General features: G+C 38.0%; 1 protein-coding gene across 1 annotated transcript in view; it reads right to left on the bottom strand.

Moving 5' to 3' along the window:
• LOC107671275 (neurabin-1-like) overlaps positions 1-13,447 on the bottom strand; it is a 51,069-nt gene that overhangs the window by 5,424 nt on the left and 32,198 nt on the right. Inside the window, exons 3-16 of the mRNA XM_016464168.1 lie at positions 12,150-12,282; positions 11,440-11,560; positions 10,595-10,699; positions 7,978-8,104; positions 6,309-6,467; positions 6,171-6,224; positions 5,851-6,080; positions 4,662-4,758; positions 4,500-4,572; positions 3,531-3,682; positions 3,175-3,436; positions 2,444-2,498; positions 2,246-2,317; positions 1,778-1,970 (exon numbers count right to left, since the gene is read on the bottom strand). Of these exons, the coding sequence (XP_016319654.1) occupies positions 1,778-1,970; positions 2,246-2,317; positions 2,444-2,498; positions 3,175-3,436; positions 3,531-3,682; positions 4,500-4,572; positions 4,662-4,758; positions 5,851-6,080; positions 6,171-6,224; positions 6,309-6,467; positions 7,978-8,104; positions 10,595-10,699; positions 11,440-11,560; positions 12,150-12,282 (1,833 nt within the window). The remainder of the gene's footprint in view (positions 1-1,777; positions 1,971-2,245; positions 2,318-2,443; positions 2,499-3,174; positions 3,437-3,530; positions 3,683-4,499; positions 4,573-4,661; positions 4,759-5,850; positions 6,081-6,170; positions 6,225-6,308; positions 6,468-7,977; positions 8,105-10,594; positions 10,700-11,439; positions 11,561-12,149; positions 12,283-13,447) is intronic.

The following is a 13,447-nucleotide window of genomic DNA, read 5'->3' as shown; positions in this document are numbered from 1 at the left end:
TGACAACACTGTCTGAAAGCTTTACCAAACGCGCTTCAGCTGGAGCTGATGAAACCGAGAGGGCTCAAAGAGCTGCTGAACTAATTTTCTGACCCATGGACCGAGTCTGTTTGGCTCAAGCCTGATGAATGATCGCATCCGTATGGCTGCAGGCTTCAGCCCTGAACATTTCCACGCTACCTCCTCCTTAGCAACTCACAATTACAAACAAACTAAAGCAAGTCCAGCTGGATGGCAGATATTTGTTGTGTTTATTATTTAGTTTTGTCGTGTGCTTAGCAGAAAGCTGGTTTGTTCTCCCATTTGACTCACTTTAACTAGAAATGATCAGCACTAGATAATTCGTCCATACATACACTACTGTTCAAAACTTCGGGATCAGTAAGATTTTTTTTCTTATTTTTTAATTAATACTTTTATTCAGCAAGGATGCATTAAATTAATCAAAAGTGACAGGCAAGACTTTTACACTGTTAGCAAATAAATTCTATTTCAAATAAATGCTGTTCTTTTGAACTTTTTTTTCAAAGAAGAAACTGTTTGACAATAATCAGAAATGTTTTTTGAGCAGCAAATCAGCATATTATCATGATTTCTAAAGGATCACGTGACACTGAAGACTGGAGTAATGATTCTGAAAATTCAGCTTTGATCATGGGAATAAATTACATTTTCAAATATATTACAATAGAAAATGGTTGTTTTAAATTGTAATAATATTTCACAATATTACTGTATTTTTTTATCAAACGAATGGCAGCCTTATTGCAAAAACATTTAAAAAAATCTTCTTGACCCCAAACTTTTGAACAAGTAGTGTGGACATTTTTAATGAATACAATATAATTTTGGTGTCTCTTGACTTTTTTTAAAAGCCCATGTTTTTATTGTGAGAAGCATTAAAAATACACTGAACTATTATGTAACGCATGATTAATTTAGAACGAATACTATCAAGTTTTAAGCACATCTAACGTCTTAATTTGATCACTTTTGTTTGCTTTTTGTGCTTGTTTAATGTTTATTCCTAGAAATAAACAAAAAAAGAGAGAGAAAACAGCTCATATAATCACTTTTTGTACCCTATTTGTGACCCTGGAGCACAAAAGCAGTCTTAAGTCGCTGGGGTATATTTGTAGCAATAGCCAACAATACATTGTATGGGTCAAAATTATTGATTTTTCTTTTATGCCAAAAATCATTAGGATATTAAGTAAAGATCATGTTCCATGAAGATATTTTGTAAATTTCCTACTGTAAATATATTAAAACTTAATTTTTGATTAGTAATATGCATTGCTAAGAACTTCATTTGGACAACACTAAAGGCGATTTTCTCAATATTTTGATTTTTTTGCACCCTCAGATTCCAGATTTTCAAATACGAGTTGTATCTCGGCCAAATATTGTCCTATCCTAACAAACCACACATCAATGGAAAGCTTATTTATTCAGCTTTTCAATTTCGAGAAATTGACTCTTATGACTGGTTTTGTGGTCCAGGGTCACATATGTGGAAAGTGCCAAATATTCATATTATTTAGCCCTATAACTGCAAGGGTCAAGATATTAATAACGATATCAATTACAAGATTTCACATTCCACATATTAAGATAACCGTTTTATAAATAAAGTTGTAGTCATACATACTCATACATGGAAGTCAATTAATGGTCATTATGTTTTGAAGATCTATAATAGTTCTGGACTAGTTTTAATCTGTGCAAGAGAATCAATCCTGGAGCAGAAGTGCTCTGTGATAGAAGTAGTTGTCACCTTGTTTTTGGAGCTGTGGCTGTGTTCGCTGGCGTCTGCAGTGGTGTATGGGAGACTGCTGGACGAGGACGACGGCTCTCTGTCACGGTCTTTCTCTCCAAACCAGGAGAAGGGCATGCAGGTGGGGATGGAGGTCATGGACTCTGAAGGGGAGACTCGGGCCCCTGACTCCTCCAGTAACTCCGCTGAACCCCTACAACACAACACATTGAGACATGAGGAGAGGAAATACAAGCTCAGCATACTGGAAGCAATGAGAAATGCATTCTAATGGCAACTTGTTTTTGTTTGTTTAGCCGGTTTTGCACAAACCAATAGGTAAATGTTGATTGGTTCCTAGCAGAGGACCAGATTTTGGAAAACCGCTTTCACACTGACAACTAATGTCAAACGGATTTGGATCCACATCAAAAGTTGAAGTGTAAAACTCTTCACTCTATATGTTTGTGAGTGTGTGTTCACGTGTACCTGCTGTCCAGTGACGCCCTCGTGGCTTCTTTGCTTAGTTTTTTCCCCTTTCCTCCTGATTTCCTTAAACCACTATCAGAAAATGCATTAAATAAAACACCACCACAATCCAAAATGAACTTACGATAAGAACGCAACAAATTAGATGCTCATTTACTTACATTGTAAAATGCTAAAGGTGGGGAATTTTGCACCTACCCAAAATCTGGGAATCTTCTTTTGGCTTTTCCAGCCGCATCATTAGACTCTTCTGAAATAAAGAAAAGAATTATATCAGAACACAAACATAGACAAACATCTGATGGCCAGGCTAACTTGGATTGATAGCACTTCATTTTCAAGTGATTATGGCAGCATATATAAGAAATATCTCCGCTTCAGCCATAGTTTGGGTGCATTTGTGTGCATATCGTCCCATCCAAACTGTGATTGGCACAAATTGTGTCACATGTTTGTGCTTTATTTGACATTTCTTTAGTGAATTATGTCAGGAAACACAGTCAGGATGTGCAAACAAATGCCATCAGTATTGTTTGCACTATCAGTAGACGCAATTAAAGAAGTTCAAAAGTGGTACTTGGTACGTGTGGTACTTTTTAACAATTATCATGCTTTAAATTAATAAAATTAAAAAAAAAGTAATGTAAATATTTACATTGTTACAAAAAAAACAACTAAAACCATTATTTTGCCAAATTACTACTGATTATTAGCCTGTAGTTTGTTACACTTGCCAGGCATTACTAAAGATTTCAGATTTGTTATGTAGACTCTAAATTATGATTGAATGAACCATGTCCAAATACCTGATAAACAACAACTATACTAAACAATAAGTATTTTTAATCCTATTGCTGTTGCTGGGTGGAAATTACATGTCTATTGTAAAAAAGCGCCATTCTACTGGGATCCTAAATCCAGCTCGTTACCTTTGACCTCTTTGCCCTTGCCTTTAGACTCTCTCTTCTTTACATTCCGCAGGAAGCTGGAGGGGGAGGAGTCTTTAGGGGAGGAGAGGGCGGGGTCTTGAGGATCCCTCTGCACTGATTGGCTGCTGCTCGTAACAGAACCTTCATCCTTCGGGTGGTTTGCAGAGGAAGATGTGACGACCGGCAGGGACAAACTCTCCTGGATCGATCTCCTACGAGGCGGAGGAGACTCGGGACTCACAGACTGACTCTCATCATCACCCTGAGGGCAAAAACAATGTTATTGTCGAAAACTGATGTTTTGGATTTTTTTTACAGCAGTCAATTGCTCATGAATTTCTTGAGCTCTGTGTGACCTGTGGGCTTCTCGCTGGCGAGCTGAGTGTCTCTTTGAGTTTACTGCGGGACGGCGGCTGCCGTTTGGATCTCTGGGCCAGCTGGGCCTTTGCGCGATGGGCGCTCGTGTCCAAACGCTCCGTCTCAGGGACCACCTCACTCCAGTCCGCTCCTGGAGAACAATTCATGGTTAACTTCAACTAAGGTTAGCTCTTCAACTGTATAAATTACTGCTCAGGGTCAAGTGCATTCGCTGTAGTCCCAACAGAAATCTGCTTGGTTTGAAAGTGACTTCTATGTGAACACTGTTTCACTTTGACAATGGATAACAGACCATCCGGAGACTTAAATACCTGCTTTTAAATCATGCTTGAAAACGAACCTTTTCTCTCAGACCTACTCATAACTTGGCTATGTTAGCTTACTTCAGGCCATGTTTTATTGGTTAATTTCATTCGCCATTATGGGTTTTCATTTAATATTTTTTTTTTTTTTTGTCTTATTGATTCAGATGTTAATTTTGAAACTATTGTGTTTGATTGATTGTTATTTTGTTATTGTCCACTGTGAAGCACCTTGGCCTGAATTAGTGTTATTTTAAGGTGCTATACAAATAAAACTGACCTTGACCAGTAAAGCCCGTCTTCTTTGATTTGATTGGCCATCTCAGACCAACCTACAACTTTATTTATGTATTTATTTTTCATTTTTGTTTACAACAAGAGTGGTACTTTGTACAGTTACAGAAAAGTTCATGTGCTGGGTTTAGTGTCCGCATAATACTGTTGTTGAAGAAACTGTCTGTGCAAACGAGCACTGTTATTAAAACAGGATGCATGCTTGATGCAGGCATATTTAATTATTGTCAGTATAATTATGCAAATATGAACACTAGCCCATTGTCTTATAACTTCACTCTGGGCTCAGCATGATCTCACAATCACATTAATCCTTCTTGGATTTAAAAAGCATTGATATCTTTGACTTACCCAGCAGAATTGAATCTGCAGACTTACTGCCCGACAGTGGAGACTCATGACGCCCAGATTCAAGCTTTGCCAGCTACACAGAGACAGATTGATCGGTAGGAATCAGAGAACGTGAAAGCTTTATGTGCGAGCTCAATTCAAATGAGGTGTGTTAATTCTCACCCTGCGCTGCAGATCCTCTATCTGAATTTTATATTTAGCCTCTCTCTCCTCCAGAGTTCTCCTTAAGTCCTCCTCCCTCTGCTCATACTCCACCTCTCTGCAACACACACATCCAGCCAATCAGAATGTTTGTTTCTAATTTCTGCAATGTTACGATTAGATATGCAAATTATTTATTATCTCATTTAATATGCACAAATTTTGCATACAGGTGCATCTCAATAAATTAGAATGTCGTGGAAAAGCCTCATAAGGCTGCGGTTCTCTCGGTTGGTTGTGCATCTTTTTCTTCCACACTTTTTCCTTCCACTCAACTTTCTGTTAACATGCTTGGATACAGCACTCTGTGAACAGCCAGCTTCTTTGGCAATGAATGTTTGTGGCTTACCCTCCTTGTGAAGGGTGTCAATGATTGTCTTCTGGACAACTGTCAGATCAGCAGTCTTCCCCATGATTGTGTAGCCTAGTGAACCAAACTGAGAGACCATTTTGAAGGCTCAGGAAACCTTTGCAGGTGTTTTGAGTTGATTAGCTGATTGGCATGCCACCATATTCTAATTTGTTGAGATAGTGAATTGGTGGCTTTTTGTTAAATGGGAGCCAAAAATCATCACAATTAAAAGAACCAAAGACTTAAACTACTTCAGTCTGTGTGCATTGAATTTATTTAATACACGAGTTTCACAATTTGAGTTGAATTACTGAAATAAATGAACTTTTCCACGACATTCTAATTTATTGAGATGCACCTGTACATTTCTAGAACAGAAATCTGAACACTGGATGAAGTCAGTTTCAAAATTCTGGTTTCATTTTGTTGCCATGTTGGAGGTACATTTTTTTACAGAGGAATATTTGGAGATCTCTTTTATCACTCCATAAATAAAAAAAAAAACAATTTTTATCACCATGTTTTAGGAATAAAATGTTATATAAATCGGCTAAATGATACATGAAAACACCCCTCTGTAAAAAAACACTCAGAATATAGATAGGAATAAAACTGGAAAGTGCAATGTATGTAAGTGCTACTGAAGTGGAGATTTCTGGAGAAAAAAAAAATCTTTTTAAGAAGACTGCAAGATATGAATAATTAAAATCTATAGATTAGATCTATATATATATATATATATAAAACACATCCATGCAAATTATTAATGGAAAGCTTAGTGCTGACGTCACCACTCACTTCTGCTGATAGTCCTTGAGCAGTTTCTTGGCTTTGCTGTATTTTATATCCAGAGCTTCATATTGACTCTGCGTGTCATTGAGCTGTTCGTTGATGCTTTTGCAGAGAGCCTGAGCCTCCAGCCAGTTCTTCTCCATCTGAGCGATCCTCTCAGAGTTCTCCTGAACGCTCTTCTCTAACTGAGCTTCCCTCGCCTCCCACGCCGCACGCTCCTCTGACGACTCTCTCAACTACAGCATCAACAAAACCTTATCAGTTAAAACACACAGGGACTGCTGTATGATTGATATAAATGGATAAGAAGGCTCATAAGTTCTTACTCGCTCTTTCAGTTCATCTACTTCGGCTTCTGCAATAGTGTGTTTTATCTGGAGCTAAATTAAAACAGAATATACACAGAAATCATTAATGGCAATCTATTATAGGTAAGTGAAATGAAAAGCACAAAAGTCTGTTACCTCTTTAAATCTGAACGTCACTTGAGCGGTGTCCATGTTTGACGGCAGGAACATTTCCTCGCTCTCGGGCAGATCGTACACTTCCACATTCCTCCTGCCGAAACTCGAACCGAGGATGCCATCCTCTCCCCCTTCCTCCTCATCCTCGTAGTGCTCGTCCTGTCATAGAGACACAGACATGATGCAACGCACAAAACAAGAAACAGGCAGTCCAAAAATAGAGCCAAGTTGGGAAATAACTTATTAAAGTAACCCAAGTATATTGAAAAACCGTTGGCGAAACATTAACCTTTCAGAATTGTTCAGGATCCAGGCACCTAAAACAGGTATAAACCCCACTTCGGTTTTGAACAGACTCACAAATCTGTTTCCTCATTCAACATGGTGGATTTTTACATATTTTTGCATATGTGTGAACACTCAACAAAGCTGTTCTGGTGAAATTACAGCATGGCTAAAAAGTCTAAAGGTGTTTCTTTAACTCCAATTCCAGTCTAAACGTGGTCAAATCAGCAAAACTTTGACGAAATGGTAAAAAAGGTACATTGTCAACATGTACAGCAATGTATACTTTATGCATTGCTTTATGTATAGCAATGCATAAAGCACAGCTCACACACGAGTCACTTTCAAACAAAGTCGTTTTCGGTTGGTCAACGCAGCGATTTCACATGACTAACAAAACCTACATGGGGAACTTTTCTGCTCTTGTGCGAAACTTCCAGAACTGTATTACTATTGAAATGGATTTCAATGGATTAAAATGGATTTAATTTCTATTGAAATGGATTTTCATTAACTGGATTTCACAGAGTAACGGTAAATGTGAACGCACCTTAAAACCCTCTGACAACCAAAGATCCAAATAAACTAATAAAGGTACGTCTGGACCAATTTGGCAAGTTTTGGCTAGTTAGCATGGTCCAGTTAGCCCCTGCTGGTAGATGCTGAGCATGTGTTGGTAAGTTACCTTAAAGTAATTAATTACTAGCTTCTAATTACATATTCAACGGTGTAATTAAATTACTGTATTAATTACTCTCTCTAAAAAGTATTGCATTATTTATTATTACTAATTACTTTCTAAATTCCATATCAAACTCGACCAGTTGAACAATACAAAGATAGACATGACACTGCTCTTTTATTTCTTTTAAATAAATAATATAAAATTGCATAAATTATTCTTGAACTGACCACGGTGATGGTTACATTAAAACGTGCATTTTTACATTAGATGTTAAATCCACTATTGTTTTATAAAGAATTGCTCTATATTCTATACGTATTTGATGCATTTACATCAGATGTAACTGTAATTAAATTACAGAAAAATTAAGAGTAATCCTTTACTGTACTTTTACAAGGGAAAAGTAATTGAATTACAGTAATTAATTACTTGGTAATGCATCACACCCAACATTGGCTGTAACTACACCAATGCATGTTTCTTCATTGACACTGTGCATCATGAGGTAAAGCACTAACTGAGGAAGCAAGTAAACTGGTACACCATCTATTTATGAATTTATAATAAATGCACTGATACTTTCGGAACTACTAATTGGAATACACAGGAACAAACTAAATCATACTGATACTGAGTCAAACGTGTACAATGCGTAAGCAGTGGCATAAGAAAAAAGCCCATGAGTTGTGTTTGACTGACCTCTTCAGTGGACTGATCGTATGTGTCGTCCACCTGCTGCTGCTGCTGCCATTCCTGCTCGAGGGTCTCGCTGATCAGTCGGGCCACCTCACTCTGAGTACCTGGCTTCTCTCGGCCAATCAGAAACCTGCACATTGACAGGTGAGCAAGGCGGAAACAAGGATGATTACATCTGTAACGTATACTGATCTGCTGACATCAGGTAGAGAGGAAACAACAGAGCCTGTGTGAGTGTGCATTGTTTATTTGCATGCGGTGAACTCCTAGCCCAATGCAGAGGTCTCCAAACCTGCTCCTGGAGAGCTACCTTCCAGCAGACTGCTGATTCTGCAGCCAGTGAGATTGCTTGCTCAACATTTAAATTGTCAGTTTCAGTGTTCGGTGCAAGCTGGTCCTAAAGCACAGAAACCCTCTACCTCCACCAGCTCCACCTGTCTAGGATTTATGTATGCCTGTTCATTCAGCATATTTTATATGCTCACATCAGCATATCTGTGTATCTAGCAGTAGCAAGTCCATGTTTGCTCTGTGGCAGCGCATGTAGCAGATCTGGCCTGATAAATACACAAAATACATAAACAGTCATATCCATTAACATGCTAAAACAATTCTGAGTTGTCATGATTGAACTACAACTATAAATATTTATTTAAAGGGGTCATATGATGCGATTTCAAGTTTTCCTTTCTCTTTGGAGTGTTACAAGCTGTTCGTGAATAGATAAGATCCCTAAAGTTGCAAAGACTAAAGTCTCAAACCCAAAGAGATATTCTTTATAAAAGTTAAGACTGGTCCACGCCCTCCTAAAACGGCTCCTTCTAACACGCTCCCACATATCTACATCACGATGTGGGAAGATTTGCATAACGCCGCCCAAATGTTCACGCAAAGAAAAAAGGCATAACTTTTATTCTCGCTGTAGTATTGTTGCTGCCGCCGCCATGTCGTGAAGAGCTGTGTGTTTCGTTGTGAAAGCGAAACTACTTTGTTTGGTCTTCCAAAAGAGGACACGACTAGAAATCAGTGGTTAAGTTGTATTTACAACACTGTTCCAGAACAGTTCAACCCAAATATTCAGATGTGTGTGCAATGCAGTTTCCTGGGAGAGTAGCCTACAATGCCGGTTTTCTGACAAATAATGCTGACTCACAGACTGTAAGTACGTTTTCATATTTAAAGAATTTGCCACTGAGTGTCTGAATTTGAATTTGCCACTGAGTGCAGTGTAGAGTAGCGCTTGTTGTTTGTCATTTCTTCGATCACAAATGCAGACATGGTTTTATGTTTACGCGGCGCAATGCAACGCGTAAAATAACAGTGTATAAGTCATTATAATCCGTAATTATGTCCCCACTATAATGTGTTTTTTTAACCTTAAACCGCATAAACACATTTCATTACACCAAATACACAAAATAATGTTCTTTTTTAGCAACGTCATATGACCCCTTTAACATTCTTTTATTTTAACAATTTATTTGAGAATAGTGAAGTCCACACCACATTTATTACGACAGAGAAACAATACTTTGGACTCAATTTTAGAATGTTTTTTTTTTTCAGCTGATAAACGCTAAACGCTGGTTATATAATCGTTAATTTTGTTTGGACTGTTGGGGCAGACATATGTATATTTTCACTCCAGACTACACATTTGACTTAGATTCCATGATTATCTGTGGGGACTGATGTGTATACAGTAGATAGAAAGTAGATATTTTGAAGAATGTTGGTAAAAAAGCTATTGACTTCCAAATGCTATGGAAGTCAATGGCAACCAGCAACTTGTTTGGTTACCCACATTCTTCAAAATATCTTCTTTTGTGTTCAACAGAAGAAAGAAACTCATAGAGATTTGGTGAGTAAATGATGACAGAACTTTCATTCTTGGGTGAACTCTTTAAAGAGTTCGAGCATTTACAATCCCAAAACTATATACTAAATAAAAACAATGTTTTTTGATTACATAACTAGCAACCGTGTAGTTATATATTGCATGCGAGTTAGTAATTACACTGATTTAAAGTCAGCATGAAATGAAAAGTCACCCTATCTATTTTCCAAATGCATGGTATTGACCAGGTTTTGAGGTTGTCATTTTCAATCAAACTGCCAAGTCAATCTTCCAGTGAAATTACAGACTTCTCCATAGTGGCATATGCCCAACTTCTCCAGGCTTTCAGTCTGCTAAAACACTGTCCCTGCATGCTGACATTCAGATCTCAAAATCCACATCTCAAAATCCAATTAACAAACATTAGATATAAAGTCCCATCTTATGTCAAAATATGGACAAAATCTGTTGCTACTTCTGTTTCCGACTTCAAGTGTCATGCCTCACCACAAGCCTCTTTCGTCATGTAAAAACAACAGCTACTGTATGCTAGGTCACTTTACATGACAGTCAGATGGTCTAATCCTATCTATTTGTACAGTGTTTAAGGCCAGTTATGGTGGGGTGTCGACCACATTAAATAAGCAAAAGTCTGACAACACAAGACTATTAGAAATTAAGAAAGACATCTGTGATGACATTTGTGGTGATGGCATGCAGCACCTAATGACACACTAAACTAACTAGACTGAATGTAAGTATATTAGACACAGCAGGACCAACCTGACAGTTCCCTTCGTGTTCTTGAGGACGGTCGCAGCAAAGAGTTGCGTCACACCAACCAGACTGATGCTATCCACCTCCACAATCTGATCATTCACCTGGATCCTGGAACAGACAATGATGACCATGATGATATTACATTGACAAAAGTAATACTGATTCATATGTGACCCTGGACCTGGACCTGGTCTTAAGTGTCAATTTTTCAAAATTGAGATTTATACATCAGCTGAAAGTTGAATAAATAAACTTTCCATTGATGTATGGTTTGTTAGGATATGACAATATTTGAAAATCTGGAATCTGAGGGTGCAAAAAAATCTAAATATTGAGAAAATCGCCTTTAAAGTTGTCCAAATGAAGTTCTTAGCAATACATATTACTAATCAAAAATTAGGTTTTGATATATTTACAGTAGGGAATTTACAAAATATCTTCATGGAACATGATCTTTACTTAATAGACTAGTGATTTTTGGCATAAAAGAAAAATAGATCATTTTGACCCATACAATGTATTTTTGGCTATTGCTACAAATATACCCCAGCGACTTAAGACTGGTTTTGTGCTCCAGGGTCACATATGTCTCATATAGCAACCATCAACGTATACTTAATTACAGACAGAACAGCCAATTGTTTTGGTGACAAACAACTATAACCAGTGCTGTGAGATGTTACTTTTAAAGCTCTGCCATCACAAGAATGTCATATTTTGCAATACAGTATTTTTTACATTATTTTTGATTTAATAAAAACCACCACAGTGAATATCTCTGCGTGTTGTAAGAAATTCTCTAGTGCCAGTCCAAATGTTTCATCTTTCGATTAATCTGAAGATCTCACCTCCCATCTCTCTCTGCAGCTCCGTCCTGCATGATAGTCTTGACGAAGATGCCCAGTTTCTCCAGACCCTGGTCTGCCCCAACACCCATCCCTATAATACTGATCCCCAGCCCTTTATCACCTAACACAAAGAGAAAAGAGAGAGCAAGTCTTCATAGATTTCATTTTGCAATAACTGATGCAGACATACTCTAACATGTACAGTTCAAACAGATCATTTATTGGAATTAAACCAAAAACAGAATCAGAAAAATCGACATGAATTTTTTAAACATGAATTCTTTAACATATGACCACCAATATTTACAGAGTTCAGCATCTTTGCAGGGATGTCCCTACTCATTTCACATGCAAAGAGGCTAGCCAATTGGCTTGAGAGCGATTTTTTTGTTTGACCTGCGCTTTGTTCATCTCTACACTGCTGACAATGGACCTATTTTTGCCCATTAATGTGACCAAACCTTTAAAGCTACAGTAGTTTAATTCTAAGGTTGAGTGAGATGGAAAAGTCAGCATGCAAACTAAATTACAGATGTTACTCTTACATTATAAGTCAATTACAACAAATACAACTCTACAGAGGTGCAGAATGAGGTGTTTAAAGGTATTCAATTCTAATTTAAATCAACCAATTTCACAAGTATGACTGATTTTTAATCACTCGATCTCAGAGAGAGCTGGAGTATTTTGTGAAAGACACACAGCCTCACCTTTCTCGATGTCCACGGGAAACACGTCCATCTTCTCCACCCGTTTCTCCAGCTCGTACTCGGCAGACGCCGCCACAGGATCCACATCATCGTTCCTCCGGTCGTACTCTTCATTAGAGAGTGTGCTGTACACCTGAAACCCCAGAGACACAACAGGCACAATAACTATTCGCTTACTTTCATCATCTTTCAGAGTGCTTATTATGGGTTTTATTAAGATGAGGCCCCTTCCTAGATCACTGGTCAGTATAACACTGGACATCTCAATGAAGCCAAAACATCAAAGCTGTAATCAGCTTCTCTACAGTCGTGCCAAAGAAGGGCTTCTTTTCTGACACAATATCAGCAGCCCTTATTTATTACAGAGAAATCACTTCAGAACATTTACTGCACACTCACACACACAAAACCATTTATTAGAGATTCCCCCATTCTTTAGTCAATGAAGTTTTACAAAAATGGCATACAATGAATTTATATGATGATGCTGTGTGACTCTCTACAGAAACAGTCTAATGAAGAACAAGCAACAATCATAAAAGTAGGGATGCACGATATTATCGGACTGATATCGGAATCGGCCGATAATGGCTTTAATTGTAAATATCGGCATCGGCCCGATATGAAAAATTATGCCGATATGTCTTGCCATAAGAGGAATGCCTTAAAGGGGTCATATGATGCTGCTAAAAAGAACATTATTTTGTGTATTTGGTGTAATGAAATGCGTTTATGCGGTTTAAAGTAAAAAAAAAACATTATTTTCCACATACTGTACATTATTGTTTCTCCTCTATGCCCCGCCTTTTTGAAACGCGTCGATATTTACAAAGCTCATCGGTCTGAAAAAGCGAGGTGTGCTGTGATTGGCCAGCTATCCAATGCGTTGTGATTGGCCGAATACCTCAAGCGTGAAACGGAAATGTTACGCCCCTCACCATAACTGTTGATGCTGTGTCCCGGCCGGAGCGACGAGACAAAAACATAAAACCCATTACAAACGAGGCATTTGTTGCATCCAGTGGGACATAATTACTGATTATAATGACTTATACTGTCTTTTTATGCGTTGCGTTGCATCGCGCCGCGTAAACATAAAACTCTGTCTGCATTTGTGATTGGAGAAATGACAAACAACAAGTGCTACTCTACTGTCCAAAACTCGCGTTTGAATCATCAGTGGCAAATCCTTTAAATGAAAACGTACTTACGTGAGTCAGAACTGCCGGCATTTTAGTCTAACGTTACTCTCCCAGGATCAGTAAACAGTCCTCCATAAAATGCGCTGCACACATCTG

The sequence above is a fragment of the Sinocyclocheilus anshuiensis genome, unplaced genomic scaffold, assembly GCF_001515605.1.
Source record: "Sinocyclocheilus anshuiensis isolate Anshui unplaced genomic scaffold, SAMN03320099.WGS_v1.1 scaffold284, whole genome shotgun sequence".
NCBI lineage: Eukaryota > Metazoa > Chordata > Actinopteri > Cypriniformes > Cyprinidae > Sinocyclocheilus > Sinocyclocheilus anshuiensis.
Note: the sequence above shows the minus strand (reverse complement) of the source record. Positions and strands in the feature narration are given on the sequence as shown.